General features: G+C 41.8%; 1 protein-coding gene across 1 annotated transcript in view; it reads right to left on the bottom strand.

Annotated features, from left to right (window-relative positions):
* The window catches only part of RETREG1 (reticulophagy regulator 1), a 40,775-nt gene extending 18,344 nt beyond the window's left edge, over positions 1-22,431 (bottom strand). Inside the window, exons 1-3 of the mRNA XM_081919129.1 lie at positions 22,247-22,431; positions 12,626-12,732; positions 12,142-12,172 (exon numbers count right to left, since the gene is read on the bottom strand). Of these exons, the coding sequence (XP_081775255.1) occupies positions 12,142-12,172; positions 12,626-12,732; positions 22,247-22,416 (308 nt within the window). The 5' untranslated portion in view covers positions 22,417-22,431. The remainder of the gene's footprint in view (positions 1-12,141; positions 12,173-12,625; positions 12,733-22,246) is intronic.
* Between the last annotated feature and the right edge of the window lie 247 nt (positions 22,432-22,678).

The raw sequence follows: 22,678 nt of genomic DNA, 5'->3' as shown, positions 1-22,678 counted from the left end.
CCTGCAGCCTTCCAGATGTTGCTGGATTACAGTTCTGTCTGTCCCAGCCAGCATGACCAATGGTCAGGGATAATGGGGAGTTGAAGGCCAACAACATCTGGAGGGACACAGCTCATCCACCCCTGCCTTAAATTTTTTTGTTACAGCCTGATATAGACTTAAGCTCTGACCTGAAGGAAGTATTCCACAGGCATTTCTCACAGGAACACTGTGCCCTTTCTAGTAGTAATACATTACATATCTGTCAATAACAGACTACACTGGAGTTATTTGTGTCTCTGACATTTCAAGTCTCTTCTGTTGGCAGCTTCATTGGAGGGCAAGCATGGGCAGTGACTTTTTAGAAGTTACAGAATGAAATGTTGTTATTATCATAAGCTCAAAAACATGGCTGTTTGCACTATTATTGCCATGCAAGAAACTTTATACACATTTCCACAGGTGTGAATTTATTTATAGGAGAGCTACGGCAAAAAAATCAGTGGGTATTCCTATGCTAAGAATCAAAGAAGCCAAACAACAAAATTCCAGAAAAGAAAACTACAGTACCTTTCGCTCGGTCCAAGGTCCTCACTTTCCGACATTCCTAACTTTTTGTCTCTTTTAAGTGTAAATCCAATGCTCAAGGAAAGTTTGTCAGTCTTCCTTTGAGCTTGAAGAAATCCAGTCTCCTTTTGTGGCTCCTGTTAAGTCCCTCTGGTACAGGGTATATTTACACACATCCTAAGTGCCTGCTTGTCTTGAATGAAGTTCACAGTGTACTATTTTGATTGGCTAATTCCACGAATAAACAAGTCACACCTTATTCCAAATACTGTGACAGGCTCCTAGGCGGCAAGCACTGTCCAGAAGCCAACACTTTTATGGTCATGTGAGCAGTAACCACTACCCAGTTATTAACCTTTATCTGCCTGACTAGTTTGGAGCCTTGCCTTCTCCTCTTTTGCTTGCTATGCCAGCCTCGTGGAAAAAATAATGACAACTTACATTTATCATCTTACACTTTCATCTTACCTTTGCCAACCCAAGCTCAGTTTTTGGCTAATATTTTTCTGGCCACCTCTACCAGTCACACTGCTAGCATACAGCCTCCCTGCTCCCATACTAGCCTCTTATGATCCAGTGACATCATAAGGAGGTGATGTCATGGGAGGTTCTACATTTTTTCCAAGTAAATGTGGCTTCCTTCTCGGAACAGCAGCAGCAGCACATGAACATTTCACTTGGCATGTTCTCAAATGAGAAAAGCCATTTCCTAACATGGTCCCTTCTTTCCATGTGACAGGCAGAGTAGCTCAAGATTTGTGTTTAGCAGCAGATGGTCAGCACGCAAGAGATAGCCAACAAAAGCAAAACACAAGAAAGCAGTATAACATTTGAGTATCATCCTCGTAAACAATTGGATGCTTGGCAGGCTTGAAAAATTCACCAACTGCTCCAAATTATGTCAGCAGGGACAAGATAAGAGCAGCCTTCTCACATCACAGCCCCATATTAATGAACTTTTGGCAGCCGTTAGTATTGACTCCTAGCAGCGCTTCCATGACCAATAGATAGTGACAATTACTACTATGAGATGCATGGGATAGCAGAAGGCACAGTCACTGTGGGGCAGGGAATGCCATGTTCCCTGCCACCTCAAGTGGGTTCTCACTCTGAATTTTCAGCTGCATTAACATTTCTATATTGTTTTCCAAGTGAGAGCCATTTTCACTTCATTGGATAAAACAGGAATGAGGTTGTGCAGAGACATGCAAGTTATCCGATTAAAGCATAAAACATACCAAATCGCTGGAAAAAGTGGTTTGCTATTTGCACACGCTTGACAACCCGCTCCCACCTCAAAAAGGAACCCTTTGAAGTAAACTGAAAAGTGTGCTTTTGAAGCCTCTATAGCGATTGAATATAGTGTGTTCTAGCTTCTGTTCACTAAAGGAAGCAGCAACATGGTAGGCAGTCAGACCACGCTCCCCTATTTCATTCTCAGAGCTACAATTCTCAGAAGAGAAGCTGTGAAGAGGTACTGATTGTTAAACCACTTTGACAATTTAACTCTGCAAGTGGAATAGGGGCCTCCTAACAACTCCCAGGACCAGGCATAGGGAAACTGTGGCCCTCCAGATGTTTGGGACTACAATTCCCACCATCCATAGCTAACAGGACCAGTGGTCAGAAATGATGGGAATTGTAGTCCCAAACATCTGGAGGGCCAGAGTTTGCCTATGCCTGCTTAGGACCCTTAACAAACCACAGCTCTCAGAATTCTTTGGGTGAAGCTATGGGCTGCAAGATGATCAAACCTATCCATTCTTAAGGAAATCAGCTCTGAGTGCTCACTGGAAGGACAGATCCTGAAGCTGAGACTCCAATACTTTGGCCACTTCATGAGAAGACTCCCTGGAAAAGACCTTGATGTTGGGAAAGATTGAGGGCACAAGGAGAAGGGGACGACAGAGGACGAGATGGTTGGCCAGTGTTCTCGAAAGTACTAACATGAGTTTGACCAAACTGCGGGAGGCAGTGGAAGACGGGAGTGCCTGGCATGCTCTGGCCCATGGGGTCACGAAGAGTCGGACATGACTGAACAACTAAACAACAACATGGCTGTTTAAAGTGGTATCATAGTGCTTTAAATGTGTCATGTGAATATGGCATCAGCTGGTATTTGCATGTGAGAAAGTGCAGTTCTGGTTACTGCTAGCAGCACACCACGAACAACAGGTAATTTTACTACCACATACAAGTCAGAATTATGTCTACCTTAATATACACCTCTAGATGCCTACATTGGATTGTAAACCATTCTTAGTCTAAGTGTACACTGTCAGGCTGACCACAGTAAATAAAATCCTATTTACAGATGCAACGACAAGCTACCCAATACAATGCTTTGTCAGAGTCACTTATGGAAAAAGTTGCCTTTTATAGGTTCAGTATGATTTTAGCTATTTGATCTTTGGCTACTTTTTGAAGCTCATGAAACAAGAGTTGTCTCTCCAGAAGGCATTCCACACCTTCTTTGGGCCAATGGAACCTCAAAGTCAGACTCAAGGGCACAGCTTCATTCTTATGTGGCCATTGGTTTCAATTTCTTTCTCCGATTTTTATGGTTGTACAGTTTCCCAGTCTTTGTGATTCAGATTAAACAAGGAACTAAGTATAGTCGCTGGACACTATTAGATGGGATGAGACATATAATTTGCATTGTCAGGAAGCCCATTACAACAGACTACATGAGCAGTCAATCAGGATTGCAATTTCAGAACTGGGCTTAGAGTACTTTGCCTTGCAGGTAGGTTAGAGACACTGGAAATTTCAATAGCAAGTTCCCATGCTCAATTCCTGCTCAGCAGGGCAAGGGTGTTCGACAGCTGACTTAACATAGCCTACAAACTGGCATACTGGGAGAGAGGAAGCAGATAACTCACTCCTGCTTTTTAGGAGTGAGGATCAAACTTGGTGCTAGGCAACCATTCCACATAAAGTGCCCTCTCCCTGCTCATCACCTGGGGCACTGGTGAAAAATGGAGCATTCAAGCAGGTTAAACAGAATCCTTGAGGTACATGCATATAAAACTAATTTGTGCTTTAAGAGGTGATCACCAGCATTTTGAGTAGCCTCTAGAAATGGACCAGCAGCCAGTGCAACTGTTTAAGAACTGCTGTGATAGGTTTCCTCTGATTGGTCCCAGTTAGTAGCCTAGTTTTGCACATGGTGCCAACTGAATCATCTGCCTTCTGAGAGTGCAGATCTCTGATCTCCTATGCCTCTTTTGTGGTGGTGGATCTACTCAGTTGGCCTATTATATTTCCAAATGCTGGCTAATTTTCGTCCTCTGATCTTGATAGCTAGGCACAGCTGCTCTCAGGCATTCTCTTCTACCATCACTGTGTACCACTGGCTTAAAGATGATTAGAGGAGGAGACAACTTGCCTAGAGATAGTACAACGAAGCAGACAAAACTATACTGTGACAATGGTAGCGGCAAATAAATCCATTGCACAAGCAAACTGCTATGACCAAGCGAATCTAGGCTGCCTTAACATAATGTCCATCTACTTCACAGGCAAAATTTGTTGTAATTGGTTCAACTGAACCAATTAAAATGTAGCGTTTGCAACATGCACTGCATGGTCCTGATTATTTGGAATGGTTTCAGCTGTTCTCACCTTCAAATGCTCTAAAAACAGAGGTATTTTACATGGCATTTCTTCTACATTTTTTTTGGAAATGTATTTGATGTTCTTGTGTTTTTAACTGTTTTTAATTATCTTCAGTATACATCAATGCTGTTCAGAAGATGATTAGTAAATCAATGATGATGCTAATACTACTCCTGTATTATTATTATTATTATACATTTATTCTGACAGGTCTCTAATGCACACACAGAGTTCCTCATTAAACATAGGTTTCCTTATTCACAACAATTTTGCACATTTAATTCAAATGCATGCAGCTCAACTTCCAATTGTACAAAGACTGAGTCAGCCCATATTCAGAGAGAATTCATCAAGTTCAAGGAGCCTTGAAGTCAGCCTCAACCAGGAGACATTATCTTAGTGGTAAGATACCAAGGTTAATTATTAATTTTTAAGAAAATGAAGTTCTGCATGAAAGCAGAGTTGTTTGCGTATGTATTAAGACCTCAGAGAAACACACATGAAACTGCAAAGACTTGGAATAATCCAGCCAACGATAAGCACATTAAATTCTAGTGGAGAGATTCAGGGTAGCTCTTAATTATCCCATTAAACTCAACAGGACTTAAGTTGTCCAACTCCTACCATTTTAAGTTCTTTAAATTATGCTTACTTGAAACTTATACCATTCAATTTTATTAGAATATAAACAGGTAAATACCTAATTTGCCGCACTAGCACATTCTCTGAATTTGTTACAGAAAGAAGTCTCACAGAGCAATGAAGGCACATAAGGTATTACAACTAGAAAAACTTTCCTGTGAAGTTCTGGGACTTGGAACTTCATTCTTCATTTTTCCTGCAATCACTGCAAGGTGACCACCTTTGGGGCCACTGCTACACTGCAAGCTTAATTCTTTATCAAGGCTGAAGAAGCATATCTGGAAGCATTATTGTTTCTTTGTTTGCTTAACACCATGCCCTTTCAAAAAGGGCAGCACTACTGTAATGGAAACACAAAGCTAAACAGCTAAATATATGTGCCTTTAAAAGTTAGACATAAAATTGTGCGTATCAGCTAAAAACACCAAAATATCAGTAGTATACAGGAGTAATACAAGCAACTATAACATGACTCTCAGATCCTATAGAAAGCCAGCTGGAACAGAAATGCTCTAGCAACACATGATCGTTGCCATGGTGTCCAAAAAAGCATCCCTGAAAATCAAACCCTATTCACGTCCAGAAAGGAAAGAAAGGAACCACCCAAGTCGGTCACACAGTTGGCCTGAATCACTAATCCAGATATTATTAGACCTGTCCTCTGAAACACTTAGAAAATGTGGTCTTCTAAAGTTTGTTGTTTCTAAGTGTCAACCGGAGCGTGCTACTGGCTACAGAAGGGGCTTTCCATTTAAACTGATAAAAATTTTCCTTAAGGGAAATATATCTATGAAAGGGAATTTAGTTTCCAAACAGTATAGGCATATTTGTGCCAGGGATAAACTACATATCCTGTCAATTACAGTTATAGTTATAATGAGGGACTTCTGTTTTTGCTCATAATAATCAGAAGGAGAATAATATGAAATATACTTTAAAGAGTTTTTTTAAAAAAATATTCACATCAATCTACTGATTTGGAGGTTTGTAAATTCCTAGTAAACACTTCACAAAAGTCTGTAGGTAACTCTGCTTCTAACAGGTACAGTGTGGATTGCAACAGACATGTGGAAGAGATTTGTGCAGCAGCACTCCATAGGACAGAACAGCAGTGGAAAGAAATGCCTCTTTACCATTTGCACCATATAGGCTGCACAATGGGACTCTATGGCTCCAGCATGTCACTATTACCACACGTTTATCTACTCTTCTTGGCAATTTCCCTCTGAAGGAGTGCTAAAAGGATTCCTAGGCCAAAAGCTGACCAATATGCCAGCTAAACCACTGCTAATATCAGTGGATAGATCCACCACTGCATTCTGGAAACCAACTACAAATCAGCTACTTCTCATCATAGAAGAAAAGACCTTAAACTATTCTATACATGTTGAGAATATGACATAGTTATTACAGCAATATTTCAAAACAGACATTTGGGTATTAAACATTTCATAACAAAGCTTTATATCAGAAAGCTTGCGTAGCATTCTGTACATGGGGACAGATCATGTGGCACCTGCAGAGGCCTTTTATGTAGGACCATCTTCATTCCTACTGATCTTATTGGGTGTTAAGATTTTCAGAGGGTGATTCTAAAGGTAAAAGGAGGTAAAGGACCCCTGGACGGTTAAGTCCAGTCAAACTTGACTATGGGGTTGTGTTGCTCATTTCACTTTCAGGCCAAGGAATTCGGCGTTTGTCCATAGACAGCTTTCTGTGTCATGTGGCCAGCAGGACTAAATCGCTTCTGGCACAACGGAACACCGTGATGGAACACAGAGCGCACGAAAACGTCGTTTACCTTCCCGCCGCAGCGGTACCTATTTATCTACTTGTACTGCTGTGCTTTCAAACTGCCAGGTTGGCAGGAGCTGGGACAGAGCAATGGGAGCTCACCCCGTCGTGGGGATTCGAACTACCAACCTTCTGATCAACAAGCCCAAGAGGCTCAGTGGTTTAGTCCATAACACCACCCAAGTCCCAAGAGGGTAATTCTACTATCCTCAGAAGTGTGGTGCATGGTGGGCTGGGAGACTGCTTTTTCTGCGGCAATTTAATTCCTAAATTGTGGAAGTGCCTCCCTACAGCCAATTGCTCCCTTTCTCCGGATACTGCTGTGCTGCTGAGCCCCCAAGCTTACTCTGAAGAATCAATATTGTACAGCTTTTGTTATGCTAAAGAAACACATCTCTCCTGTGGTCTTTTGACATTTTAGGTACAGTGGTACTTCGGGTTACATACACTTCAGGTTTCAGACTCTGCTAACCCAGAAATATTACCTCGGGTTAAGAACTTTGCTTCAGGATGAGAACAGAAATCGTGCTCTGGTGGCGCAGCAGGAGGCCCCATTAGCTAAAGTGGTGCTTCAGGTTAAGAACAGTTTCAGGTTAAGAACGGACCTCCAGAACGAATTAAGTACTTAACCCGAGGTACCACTGTACTGTGTTTTCTGGGATCCACCTCTTTTGTGGAATTCACATGGTTCCGCTCCATTTGAAATTGTTTTGGTTGTTTTATTGTTTTCAAAGTTTTACCTTTTTATATTATATTTATAGTTACCCACCAGGGGTCCTTATGCTGAAAGGTAAGAAGTTCAATAGATAAATAAACCTTCCTGTTGCTCACATGGTCTGTTTCTCCACCCCTCCCCAAGCTAGGTTTAAAACAGAATATTTTGTACCCAATAGAGTAGGTTGCAGTGTGTACTTGTAATGTGTTTTTGTGTGTGGTGCTCACAACAGTTTCTCCAGTCTGTGCCCACAGGCCCCCAAAGACTGGCAAACACAAGAGTACTTGCTACATATTCAGGTATAAAAAGATCCCAAGCTAAAATCAGTCTTGCAGACACTGGGATTAGGGAGAAGGGCTTGCAGGGAATGCTGCCGAGAGCTTAAGCAAGGACAGACACTGTTGTTTTTTATAGCGGATTATAGTAGGGAACGTGCTACAAACAGAAACAGTGCACCACTTCAAAGTCGTAAGTGATTTATGGCACATAAACACATTGGATCTCTACCGTTTTCTAGGGAAATGGCTTCACAGAAACTCTGTTGCAATGTGTTGTGCTTCTATGCAGAGCTGCATAAAACACAATGCTGCATACGAGCAGAGGGGATGCTGAAACTCTTGAAAGGAAATAAACATGTTATTCTGCTGATGTGTTCATATGCTATGATAAGCTCGTTCCAGGACATTCCTGCTGAAGTTAGTGACTAATCAGAAGTGCTGCTGGGGAAGCACACCCTCCATGTCGTCATAACCCGGATGTTTGCACATGAACCTCAGCTGCTGCTGTTCCAGGTTCTTGTGCCTTCTGTAAATAATTCCCATAGAGTGTTTTGCAATCGAATGCTTGTGTTTCGAAAACCAGGATACAAGAAAAGGTCACAAGGCTACATTTTTATTCTCCAGCAATAGCCATTCTGGGCTCTACCCTTTTGTACTTCACAAGCCTCACTCTCTCACACTTTTCCGACTATTAAAAATCCAACAGCCACATGATAATCTTTCAAACTTCAACAAAGCCAGTCTTTGCCTACAAACAAATCAAAACCTTGTTTCTTCCTCACTGAACTTTAGTAAGATTTTCCATTTTCTGTAAACAGTTAATAGATAACATATAAAAAATGTAACTGAAGTTCAAATAAAAATGTACAAGTTTAAAAAACAAACATACCACACCTTTCTTAAACAATGGGAAAGAGGCTTCTATTCATTAAATTGTGTTCCTGTGAATCTTAGATCTCTGTGGAAGTATTTAAAATCCAGCCTTGTGTTTTCAACAGAGATAGGAAGATAAGGAACAAAATAAAGGAGAAGGAGGAGGAGGAGGTGGTGGATATAAATTTATGTGCATCAGCTTGTAAAGGAGTCTGATAGAGTTCCAAGGCTCCACAGTTGCTGTTCCAGAAAAGCACCCCCTCTGCCATTACATTTATGCAAAGACTTCATTTGCACATATTTCCAGAGGCAAAATACAAGAGTCAAACTCCTAGGAGTAAAGGAGCTTCAGAGGAAGAATACAACATGAAACAGGTGAACAACATGAAACAGGTGAACACGAAACGATTCATCAGGAAGTCCAATGCCATCACCGATGGGTTAAATCAAGGCAAACGTGATTTTTAAAAAATCACACTGTTGTTGTTTAGTCATTTAGTCATGTCCGACTCTTCGTGACCCCATGACCAGAGCACGCCAGGCACTCCTGTCTTCCACTGCCTCCCGCAGTTTGGTCAAACTCATGCTGGTACCATCTCATCCTCTGTCGTCCCCTTCTCCTTGTGTCCTCAATCTTTCCCAACATCAGGGTCTTTTCCAGGGAGTCTTCTCTTCTCATGAGGTGGCCAAAGTATTGGAGCCTCAGCTTCACGATCTGTCCTTCCAGTGAGCACTCAGGGCTGATTTTCTTAAGAATGGAGAGGTTTGATCTTCTTGCAGTCCATGGGACTCTCAAGAGTCTCCTGCGGCACCATAATTCAAAAGCATCAATTCTTTGGCGATCAGCCTTCTTTATGGTCCAGCTCTCACTTCCATACATCACTACTGGGAAAACCATAGCTTTTACTATACGGACCTTTGTTGGCAAGGTGATGTCTCTGCTTTTTAAGATGCTGTCTAGGTCTGTCATCGCTTTTCTTCCAAGAAGCAGGCGTCTTTTAATTTCGTGACTACTCTCACCATCTGAAGTGATCATGGAGCCCAAGAAGGTAAAATCTGTCACTGCCTCCATTTCTACCTGTGTTAAATCACACTACCTGTGTTAAATTACCTTACCAAATATCTGGTTATCTATGCTATCCATGTCTGTTTCAATGGTTCCTTGGCACACTACAGGTGCTAATACAATTACCTCAGCGAGCTGGTACTGTAAGAGGTTCAAATGTGTGCCTACCTACCTAACATATATTTAAGCTCTAATTATCACCGATTTCATGTTTGCATCTCCTTGCCATTCAACTTCGCCTTACCATTGTCTCCTTTATATACCCACCAACTAAGAATTCACTAATGCATCTGATAAAATAGTATTGACTCTAAAAAAGCTTCTGCCACAATACATTTCTTAGGTCTTTAAGGTGCCACACTTGGATTGTTTTTGTATACGCTTTATGTTACTTACTCTCAGGATTCCAGTTCCAAGAGTTCCATTAATATCAGGTTGAGAGTGGGATTTCTATTTGTAAGGATAAAGATTTCCAAATCTTTCCCTTTTAACACAGTGAAACATATCTGGCCACCTAAAAGGATATGTGCCCCCAATTTGTTATTTAAAATATACACAAGGGGTTTTTATTAACCATTCTGCAGGGGCCCCGATCGGAAAAAGGTTGGGAAACATTGCTCTACAGCAGGGGTGGCCAACTGTCAAGAGACTGATCTACTTTCAGAATTAAAAACTGGCAGTGATCTATCGGCATTTTTTGGAGGTTCAGCTCAAAGTTGTTCAGCTTTTTTTAGGGAGGAGAAAAGCCCCGTAAAAGCTTTTTGTGGGGGAAAGTTTCATTTTGGGGGCGCGGTTAAAGGTAAGGGACAAAGGGGTAAAATCACTCACAAAAAGATTGCTATGGATCAAAACAGCAGCACAGAGAAAGCTCCGTCTTCCCTTCCAGAGATCATATAGCAATGGAGGGCGTGGCGTGGGGGCCTGGCAGGAGTGAGTTTTAGCTACACTAAGGAAAGGGAGCCAGAGATCCACCGCGATCTACAATCGGAATACAGTAGACAATAAGAAAGGGAAAAAACACTCTGCTGCCCTCTACTGGAACTTCACGCCAGCTTCCAAACATATGGCCCATTCCTTTAAAACCAAAAGCAGAGACAGCTGGAAGAGCCTGCAAACCCCCAGCAAACTGATATGCTTCCACTTGTTCAAAAGTAAACAACTATGGGAAGGGTCCATTTTTTCTTTTAGTTTCTGTTAATGACGGTAATCATAGCTATGTGCCCAATTAGTGAGACGATATGAATGTTAGATGTTCTCTGAAGGATATTGTTATCTAAAACACTTGCAGTTGTGCCCTGTATTGACAACTATGGAAGGCAGAGATGGGAGGGGGCAGAAAGGGGCTGAGAAAGTGCATGTAGACACACACACACACACACACACACACACACACACATTGCTGATCTGTGACTAGAAGTTTCTTTTATACCTGCAGGTCACTCCATTGGTAAAATGCAGCCCACATAAAGTGTGGTAAGCAGATGAAACATTCACATATTGTATAACAGAATAAAGGATAGCACAACTGAGGAGTGTCAGGAAAATGAAAAGTACAGTGGTACCTCTGGTTACGTACTTAATTCGTTCCAGAGATCTGCTCTTAAACTGAAACTGTTCTTAACCTGAAGCACCACTTTAGCTAATGGGGCCTCGTGCTGTTGCCGCGCCGCCGCGGCACAATTTCTGTTCTCAGCCTGAAGCAAAGTTCTTAACCCGAGGTACTATTTCTGGGTTAGCGGAGTCTGTAACCTGAAGCGTATGTAACCTGAAGCGTACGTAACCCTGAGGTACCACTGTACCACAAAAAGACATGGTAAACCTTTGAACAGACAATACAGATGTGTTCAGATATAAATAAACCCTCACCTTCTCTTTCTTCATTCCCTACCCTGCACCTCGATACCTATCTAACATTCTAGGCACTAACATGTACTGTACAAGAAAATAAAATGCACTTAAATTATTAAGTCATGAAACTACAAAAGAAAAAAGGTAGAATTTTATCTGAAGTTAACAAGGTCATCAGAGTCTAACATGATCAAATGCAATGCACCACAATGGTGTATTGAAATCCGAAAACTTGGTTTTCGATTTTGAGTTATGAGTGAACACTGGTTAACATTAATCATGAAGACGTAAGTACAGGCATAATGCTAAACCGCGATTAATGGTGGCAGGGGAAATGGAGCACATGGTTCTATAGCTCATTCACAATACTTCCACTGCTGGGTTAAGGCATGAGCCACATTGCAAATCTCACTTTATCCTTTTTGTGCACCAAACTGCCACACACACATAATGCAATTACAATATTGTAGATATTGGCTCTGGTGTACAAGCCCGTATAAAGCTTGGAATCAGGATACTTAAAATATTTCAAGTAGACTAACAGGACTAGAGGCTACAAAGCTCTAGGTATTCCTAGAGGGTATCTAGGTATCTAGAAGGACATTGTCAATACAGAAATATGGGTAGGAGAATGTCCTATAAATAAAGGCTAATCTAGACAGCAAGTAAGATCTATTCTAGAGCTAAAGCGTTTAACGTCCCAATACCATTTTAAAGTTCTAATATTGAGTAGTCACCAGCAATATAACACTAACACTTACCGGTCAGTGAGGCTTCTCCACAACTGTGCACCTGAAAACAAGATAAGGATAAATAAGATATTTTTCCGCATATGGTCCAATGTTTATAGCATATGCACACATTCTCTTATATTAAATAAACTATAAAAATGCAAAATTGGGGCCTGATGTTCTACTGAAAAAAATCATATCCCACTGTGCAAACACGAGCCCTTAAACAAACCTATACTAGAACTCTAGATTGTGGTCTTGGTCTACATATTATAGGAGACTGGTACATTTGAATATGTCAAAGAATAAATGTATGCAATAGGAGACCCTGTTCAGAAAGTCTTTCTTTAGCAAGCTAATAATATTAACCTACCTTTCTACTTAACATAATCCTCACAGAAGCTTACCATAAAATTTTAGTACTGCAGTTAGAAGGATAAAGGGATATTGACAGGTTTCCATACATTGCTGATAAACATTTGCATGTTAAACAGATACTGAAGCAGTGTCTTACCTCTTTCTCTAGACAAGATCAAATCCTGCATGATCTGCAGCATTACAACGCCAAGGAGTACATGTGAAATTAGATGATACAGTCTCCAAGGAGTCAGTGCAAGGAACCTAGGAGAAGAGAAAAATCATTTTACCATGCAGATATATAAAAAGCTTTCCTTGCCATATGAAAGCACAAGAGCAAGTCAGGTAACTTAAAGCTATAAAGAGCTTTCCCCCCAAGCTGGTGCCCTCCATCATTCCTGACCATAGGGAATGATGTGGGAGCGTGGTGGGAGTGGGGTAATGAATATCTGAATGGCTGACTAGCTTGGGGAAGGCTGTCACTGATTAAGGAGAAAGGCCTAACAGAGTTAATCTGGAATTAGGGAGTTAAAGGTGTAGCAGGCCATTGCCATCAGACTGCAGAGACTAATCAATGGGTTCATGACACAAACATCACTTTCCTACTCCACAAAAGATAGAGTATCATAGCTGGTGAGTCTTCACAGAACTCTTAGTCACTGTACTACGCCAGCTCTGTCAAGACTCATCAGCCACAAACCTCTTTGTTTTGTGGAGCAGGGCAGCACCTGTCTCACACTTGTGTCATGAACCCCTTCCTTGACCTGGTAATAAAATGTCCATATTACATAGCTGCTGTAAAGCTATGTGATATAATGTGCAACACCAGGAAAAAGACCAGCCTATACAGATTATTCTTATCCTGGTGAGCAGGAAAAGGGGAGATTTGTCAATGAAATACAAGATGGCCCCAACTGACAAGTTCTAACATCTGGGAGACATGGTTGAAAATGCTACACCCAACTATAAAAAGCAGTTATTCATTCAAACACTAATTACACTCAAGTTTCTATCTTCACGGTTGCACAAAAAAGCTTCATATGTTTGTGACGAGCCCTTACTAGCTCTCATTTCCTCTCCTCCTTCCTTTTTTCTCATTGAGATTTATATTCTGCTCTCTGCCTGGTGACAACACTGATATCATTCTGGTATCAGGCAAAAGCTTAAATTCCCTGCCCCCACCAAAAATTATAGCATGCAGTATAAGTTGTTTGGAGCATGGTTTTATCTAGTTTTGCTGCTGAACTTCTGTGACCACTGCTTTCTATTACATTCATTTTTAATGCCAAATTTTAATACTGAATTTTCTATCTGTGTTTTTTTTTAAAGAAATAGGTGCTTCACCTTGAGAACCTTGTATTGAAGGGCAGCCTAGAAATAAGGCAAAATAAATATTTACCATTGATTCGATACACATTGCTCATGACATAACTGCAGTTATTTTCAATCTCAATGAACTCCTTCCTAGATAAGAGAACTGGGCAACATTTTATGCTGCTATCATGGAAAAGCAGTCTAAAAGGAGAACACGGCTCCACCAGCTTGAGATCATTTTCTAAAGCTGTTCTCCAAATCCCTTCTATATTTCTTGAAAATCATGGAAGTTCCTTCTCACTAGTGCCTCTAGAGCAGGTGAGGCAACTTTAGCCCCTCCAGATGTTGCTGTACTAGGGACAGGAGTTTTAGTTTAGTAACATCTGGAAGATCAAAGGTTCCCCATGCCTGCTCTAAAGGCAGGAGAGGCAAAACAGGCTTGAAATAGTGACCCCTGGCTTGCCTTTTCCTGAAGAAGAGAGCCCCAACTGCCATACCCATCTTGAGAGGAGCACACCTCCTTGCAAACAGGAAGGTGTCATTATCCCTGGCTGGCCTTTTCCATTTACGGTATATTTATTCTCCAGCTTAGCTTTCCTAGCCAGCAGTGGAAAGGAGAGACACAAAGAGGCTAGCGATTACTCCTCTCCTTCAGGAAAGAGCTGCTCCTGTCAAGAGTGTGCTGTGCCTGCAACTTTTGTTTTCTTGGAGGGGAAGAACGACACAGGGCAAAGCAACTAGACATCCAGCACTCTGAGTCTTTCTGCCTTCAGTGGCAGCTGATAAGAAGAAGACTTCAATTTTTATATACAAGCCAAGAGCATGGCAGCTGCTTTAAAAAGTCAAGGGGCTTTGGGGTAAAATGTAGACATCAAAAACATCTGGAGAGGGACACAACAGATGGGGGCTTAATTGGGTAATATTAGAAGCCTTTAAAGCAAGGTGGGGGAAAGTTAGAGTACTTGGTGCTGAATGAGAATATAAATCTAACAGGCATATTGGAAAGTGTAGAGAATCAGTACAGTAGCATCCCTGGATATAATGTCTATAGGAAAGATGGTGTAGTGTAGGGCTTAGCGGAGGCATGCCAACATACTAGAAAACTTCTAATAGGAACAAACAGGAACTATGGGTATAAGTGCCAGATGCAAAAAAATTATTTTATGCCAGAGAGATATTATTGCTCTCCTGATCAAAATAGTGAAAGTGGTCTTCAGATGAGAGGTGGGGAGTCAGGATCCAAAGGAGAAAGTTTTATAATAATCAGTGTCTTCAACTTCTTTCACACTGACTGGGGAAGATGCACACTTGAGTAATCAGAAAAACATTTCCTGATGCAATCCATGACTATGCCCTGAAAGTGGCCCATGAACCCTTCCTGGCCATAGTCTTGAGTGGTGCCCAGTGCCTAGTACAAGATTTCAGAGTACTCAAATCAACTGAGAGCAGGGATCAAAGTGCTAACAAGTTCAAAATGTATGTCCATGGAAAGTTACCAAAAAAGCTCAACAGAGTCACACATTATTTCAAAAGACAAAGCATCTCAGAAGTGAGAGGGTTAATGGAAAGGAAGCTTTTGAGAGAGTGGAGGTTAGCTCTTTTCCAAGACGCTTGGAAATAAATTTTAAAACCATCAATCAAATGCTCAGCTAGAATATATGCAACAAACAAGGAAATGTACCAACAGGCAGGCCGTACAGATCTCCCCACCCCCCAAGGTGGGGGGGGGGCAAAGGAAGCAAGTATAGTTGACAACCAGAAGCAAGAAAGTTATAAAAAGGCTGCTTTCAGAAAATTTGGCTGGATTTCAATCCAGCTCCCTCCCTCCCAAACTGCTTGCAGTTGAACAGCCCAATGTCTGCATGTTTCTTATTCCCTTCCACCTGGAACCTCATGTCTGTTCAGCCTAAGGGCTGGGAAGAAAGGTGCAGCAGCTGTGCCTCAGGTGAAAATGGAAGCCCAAATAAGAAAAACAAAAAGGAGCAAATACGTTGGCAAATGCTAATTGACATTAAGCAATAAAAATAAAATAATGTGATGGACATATTTAGAAAATGTTTTAAGACCAAAAATATAAAATGTTTGTAAATACGTCAGAAGCAGGAAACCAGTCAGCATGGCATTTGAGCCATTAGACAACAATGGAGTGCTTGTGGAACACAGGGATGTTTTTTCTTTATTTTCTTTATGTTTATTAAGCTTACAAAAAGATAATTAAAATCACAGAGGAATCGAGTTACAAAAACTAAAATACCAGCAATTTAAAATACAACGAATAAAATACAAGTCAATAGAAAGCAGTCTGAAACAAGCCTTGGCTGGCAAAGTGTACTCTTAGCAACCAACATTATTTGCACCTTCACTGATCGTTCCTAGTCTGGGAGAACCCATTCACCCCCAAAAAAGTGAGTTGCAAGGCTCCACCCAGACTGGAGCTGGTTTGCCTTCATGCACTCCAAACCAGACCCCTGTCCAAATCTGTACAGCCTCCCTGGGGCTAGTAGCTGGAAAAGAGCCAGCATTAACCAAGTAACCAACTAGGAAAGATCTTTAGGTCATGGAAGGTAGCTCAGTAAAAATGTCAACTCTGCATGCAGCAGCTGTGAAAAAGGGCAAATTCCGTATGAGGATCATTAGGAGAGGCTTGAAAACAGAACTTGCAGTACCACAATGCTGTCGTACAATCTATGCACATGTGCATAATGCTGCTTGCCCTGCCTCCAAAAGCAGAGGAAGGTGCAGAAAAACACAACGAAGGTTATCAAGAGAATCAACCCTATGAGGAGAAGCTAAAGCTTTCAGATTTTTTTTTTAAGCTGAGTGGGGAAAGCATAAGTGGAACGGTGCATCCTGCAAAGAAAGACGAGAGTAAGAAGTCCATCTGTAGAATGCAAAGAAACTGGCGGTCAGCAGGGTTAGAACAGTCAAAAGAATGCATTTCACATAATACTGGAATTCCCTGGCACAATAAGTGGTAATGGCCACCGGCTTAGATGGATTTTAAAGATTAGACAAATCCACACAGGATAGGCCTATCAGTGGCTATTATCCAGTTTCAGAGGCAGTAGGCCTTTCTATACCAGCAACTGGGAATACAAGCAAGAGTGGGTATTGCTTTCAAGCCCTGCATGTGGGCTTAATGGAGGCATCGGCTGTGCTGCTGAGAAGCAGGATGTGGAACTAGATTTTGGTCCATTCCAGCAAAGCTCTTATATTCTTATAGCTGTTTTCATAAGAACAGAGTAGTGCATAACTTGTCTCAGATAGTGTTCCCATCCTGCACATGGTTAGGTTCCTTGAATCCCATTGACTTGAATGGAACTTATGCTGAATTATAGAAATGACCTTTTCAGGTGTTCAGAACAAATTGTGATTCAGAATAGAGAGACGCTTGCTGATTTATTTATTTTTTAAAAAACCTATAGAGCTTCTTGGGATAAAGAAATACATTCTGAAATGTTTATTGAATTAAGAGATACATGGAAATCCCTTGGCTAATGTTCTAAATTTAGCATCTTAAGCTACAATAGCTTTGTCCCTAATCTAATACTTATTGCTAGAGACAAGAATGATACAAACAGTGTCACACGGGTACTTAGTTTCTGTAAAAGCTAGCATGTTCTCTGGTGAAGACATCAACCTCCTGCAAAAATGCATGTCATTTCAGTGACCTACTAGAGATGAACAAAAACAGAAATTAACAAGCCTGGATTCTTACAAAATAGTCTGCCATCCAGTTGCACTCAAAGGGTTCTGTACCCTCTCGCAATTCTGTTTCTATGTTCTAAATAACCCTCTTACAAAGATGCTTTTTATTTTTTAAAAAAGGACCTGAGGGCTTAGTTACAAGCATTTCCATGTAATGCTGTTGTTGTTGTTGTTTAGTCGTGTCCGACTCTTCGTGACCCCATGGACCAGAGCACGCCAGGCACTCCTGTCTTCCACTGTAGTTAGCTTCTATAACTGTGAAGAGCCACTGTTCCCCCACATCTCCTTTTTATTTCAATAGAAAAACATAACTGTTTTTGGGAATGTGGGGTAGGGATCAGTTGGCTTCCTTAAAACTAAGCCAGTGGTGAGAAACCTCTGGCCCATAGGGCTAATTAGTCAGTGATGCTGTTTCAGCCAAGCCACAACCACCTGCCTATCTGTGGGGCAAATAAAGTTGTGGCTGGTCCAAAAGGGAGTTTGTGGGCACAGACTATCATCTATCTGGTTGGCATTACCTACAAAGCCTTGTGCTCGGTGCTTTACAAATGGAAATGAACAGCAGATCATCAAGACTTACAAAGTGCTGTGCACCCACACTATTTGATTCACATCCATGCAGGCAAAAATGGCTCACCTGGCTTCATTGTGATTTTAGGTGATTGACAAGTGTGTGGCATGATGATAGTAAGTAGAAGAGTTTGGATTTGATATCCCGCCTTTCACTCCCCTTCAGGAGTCTCAAAGCGGCGAACAATCTCCTTTCCCTTCCTCCCCCACAACAAACACTCTGTGAGGTGAGTGGGGCTGAGAGACTTCAGAGAAGTGTGACTGGCCCAAGGTCACCCAGCAGCTGCATGTGGAGGAGCGGAGACTCGAACCCGGTTCCCCAGATTACGAGACTACCACTCTTAACCACTACACCACACTGGTAAGTATTTTTGTGGGTTAATAAGTTGCAAGGCTGTTGCATGAGAGGCAACATAGAAAGCACAAATCAAGACAAAAATGTGTAGATGCTTCTAAGTACCCAGCTATAGGGCCGGACAATCCAAAGTTACAAAAAAATAAACTTGGAACCTATTACAAACCCAGAAGCATCACCAGTCTAATAAGCTTAAAAGCAAGTTGTGCAGGTATTCATGGTTTGCACTGGTATATGGGATGTAGTGAAACAAATGACAAAATCAATGACCAACAGTAGACAATAGGCAAACCAGAAGATTAATGTGTAAACAAAAGTAAGGCATGTTGAATTCAATGGGCCTCAATCCCCACTTTAAGTGCATAGCCCAAAAGATAATAGAAGGACTAGATGTAAAGGGTTGACATCCATGAGATGAAATCAGGCTTGAAAATAGCCATTTGCCTGGTTACCCGTGGAAGGCAAAAACCACTTCCAGAAGGGACAGAAGCAATTTTACATTTGCAGAGAATTGGATTTTTCCTCTCTTTGATCTCAGTGGTCCAGTTATGGACGGTTATTAAACCAGGAACTTCTAATTAACCTCAGCTTTGCATTTATCTGAACAGGTAAAAACTAATTACTCACTTTGGAACAATCCAGGATCTTAAACCAATGAGGCTTTAAGAAACTGGTTTGTTCTGAAGCTGGTAACCATAGTTTCTTGAACAGATAAAATGGGAAACTATGGTTAATTAGAGATATCCTGGTTTAATTATAGCTTGCTGCAGAGAGCAGCAAAGGGGCTGAATGTGCAGGCCAAAGGCTCATGTATAACTTGGTTAGCATTGTCCAAACACAGCCAGGGTGTCACAAACTTCTAATGTTTGTTCTATTTGCACCAATATACCAGTCATATATTAAATGTATATACTACCCACTTAATAAAAATAATGAGGGTGGTTTAAAATAGATTTAAAACTACATCACTACAAGACTACATGGTGCTGAATAAAAGCAGAATTCAAAACAGATACCAGAAGTGGTACTGTAACATCAGATGTTAAAATACTGTACTGGGGAAATAAAGAGGCCCTTTCAGCACTGCTCAAAAACATCAGCATAGGCACTAAATAAGGCACACAACCCCCACCTCAGTCAACATCAGCCCCCTGGGAAGATCCCAGACCATGTAGGTCTTTTATGTAGAAGCAGGCAAGTACAGCATCTAGTAGACTTATTTGTACAGCTGGCTGCAATACACAGGCCCAACAGGTTACCCTAAAAAATACCTAAAATACTTATTTTCTGGCAGTTCAGAGTCTACGTCTGTCACAAAAGATGTGAGGTCAACACACCCTAAACTGTACTTACTTAGGCAGCCTCAATTAACATACAGTACTAGGGAGCTTCAAATTAATCAAAGGACAAAGTGCTGCTAATGTTTTACACAATAATGAAGCTGCTGTCCAACTGAGGAATACTAAAAAAAGAAGCAGCTCTCAATATTTAGCAAAACATTCTTATCCACTCTCCTCCATATGACATGTAAAATAATAGGAACATTCCTCTTCTTTACATAAATAACATACTTGCTGAAATATAAATTCTTCTGTTGCAGGGCCAGATTAAGACCTTTATAGCCCTAAGCACTGAAAAGAGTATGGTACCCCCATATGTTATTCAAAATAAAAAGCAATACTAATCATAAAATAAATTTTTTTTGAAAATGACACAAAACGTACATGTATGCTGAAATGTACATGCATGTATGCCATGTACAACACATGACAGGAACTTATTTCCTCGCATTATTTCAATCTAGGAGAGTAGGATGCCCCTTGCTTCAGGTGGGGATAGGTAATAAAAAGAGAACAGAAAAATGGGGGAAGCGTAGTAGTGTGCAAGGAAGTCCAACAAAATTCTGATTTTTTTCTATAACTACTTCAAGTTTTTTAAAAAAATTATCAGATGTCAAACTCAAAAAAATCTCTCCCTTCTTTTTTTTTGTTCCCCACTTTTGCTGGTGCCCTAAGCATGTGGTTAGTCTTACTTATTAGGAAGTTCAGCACCATGCAGATATGTTGCTAAGTGGTTCTGTGGTACATGAGCACTAGAAGGGTTGTGTGTGTGTGTGTGTGTGTGTGTGTGTGTGTGTTTGTTTATGAATCTTCAAGCAACTCAAGTTAGTAATTTATTTAATCTCAAAATCTGAATCTACATTTGGGACATTGTATTAATGCAATTATACATCCTAGTCCATTGAGTATTTAACTCAGTAATGAAAAGCAATGACCCTAGGAATGTTCTCTTCAAGCCAGTGTAGGGGGGAAAGTATCTCAGTTTCAGATGCCACTTGAAGAAAAAAAGCACATGCTTCTTGTTTGGAAAAACACTAGAGGGCTAAAGGTTAAAATGAGAAGTTACCTATAGCACAGGGTTGGTAACACAGAGAAACAGAAAAACTAAAGAATGGGAGAAATGACAGAGATTGGTTTGGGCACCAGGAAAATAAGAGTATAAAGAATCTACTGAAAAGGGACAATTTTAAGCACAAAGCCAGCAGGCTGGCAGTCCAGTGCCAATCCATGACAAGAGAGTGGGAGAAACAGGCTGTGCAATTTGGGATGCTGTCACTCTGATTTTTGTCAACTTTGCATAATCACAAGGCAACCACTATGCAAGATTATATGCTCTACTTTATGGGCACTTCCTGGTCATTATTTCACCTTGCCACATCTGCGCCCCACCTTCCCTTCAAACCTTCTTTAGGAGCCTTTGATGCTCCCTGGCATCATCCAGCCACAGCTGATTCATCTTCACTTTCTGCAACGCGTCTCACAAAGCCCACTTCGTGGCCACTAGTACTGCTTTACCCTCAGTGAGTGGTTATCCCCCATCACACCCCACCCCGGCCAGGATCATTAATTCTTTCCATGGGTTTCCTTCCCCATGCTTTTCTGTAGGAAACATTTTGTGGCAACACCCAACAAACCAAAAGGAGCCTCTTTCAAAGCGAACACAGTTAAGAAGCGCTCAATTTAAATAGAAATACCAAGGATGGCAGAGCTCGATTTCTCCATCCTGGGGCTCAAATCTACCTGTATGACATATGCCTTCTGATGAAGAATGCTCCCTTCTCCATCTCTACCCATTGTGGAGATAAAAACCACATCAGCGTGGAGATAAAAATAAAATATATATTTATTCAATTTGCATGAGATAATTTATTCAATTTGCTGAAATTAAAAGCACTTCCTCCCACAGCACAGGTAATTAACTTATGGGATTCCAGTGCAGGATGAGCTTTACAGGATTAGGTAGATTCATGGAGAGCAAGCACACCTAACAGGTTCCCCAGCCACTCTGGAGAGAGGAACAGAGGCCAGTGTTGCCCGCAGCACCCCTGACTATCTTTCAAGGCACCCTAGGGTGCGACGGCACACTGTTTGAAAACAACTGACAGAGAGAAAACGGGTGGGGGGTGGCGGCGTTGTTTTGCTTTCACGCCCCTCTCAGGAAACGTCTGAACGGGCGCTGCTAGTTTAGAAGCCAACGGCCTGGGCCTTTTACAACAGGCACTTTGCCCATGCTCAGATGCACCCTTTCCCCCCTCAGAGCTCATTTGCACGTTTTGCAAAGCCCAGGAGAGCCGAAGCGCCATTGAGGTGGGGAAAAAGAACGAAAGATAGATAGATAGATAGATAGATAGATAGATTATATATATATATATATATATATATATATATATATATATATATATATATATATATATATATATATGTATGTATGTATGTATGTTTCGGGAGGAGGGTCTATAGGATTAGCGCAGTGGCTGCGCGTCTCTCTCACCAGAAGATTAGGTTGGCGCAGAGGAAGGCGGCCAAAGCGCAGAACGGCCTCTTCCAAGTCGCCGCCTCCCGCCCGCCGACGGGCTTCGCCTCACAGCCCTCGTCCTCCTCCGCCAGCCGTTCCCAGTCCAGGCGACCCGGCGCCGCCACCTGCTCCTTCTCGTCAGCCATCTCGGTAGGGGCGGCTGACCACAACCGAGATGAGGAGGCGAGCCGGCTGGGCGGGGTTTGTATACATCCGGGTACCAGGCACGCCTTCTCGGCTGCCACAGACCAACGAGGAGCTTCCGACGCGGCTGGGTTGCCTGCGATTGGTTAGCTTGGAGAGAGAGCAGGGGCGAGCGCGCAGAAGCCGGCGGGCGGGCGAGCGCGCGCGCAGTGGCGGGGGAGGGGGGAGGTGAAAGGAGGAGAAGCTGGGCGTGGATAGGCGGCG

Source organism: Podarcis melisellensis (genome assembly GCF_964234715.1).
Source record: "Podarcis melisellensis genome assembly, chromosome: 7".
Lineage (NCBI taxonomy): Eukaryota > Metazoa > Chordata > Lepidosauria > Squamata > Lacertidae > Podarcis > Podarcis melisellensis.
This window is presented reverse-complemented; position numbering and strand designations above follow the sequence as displayed.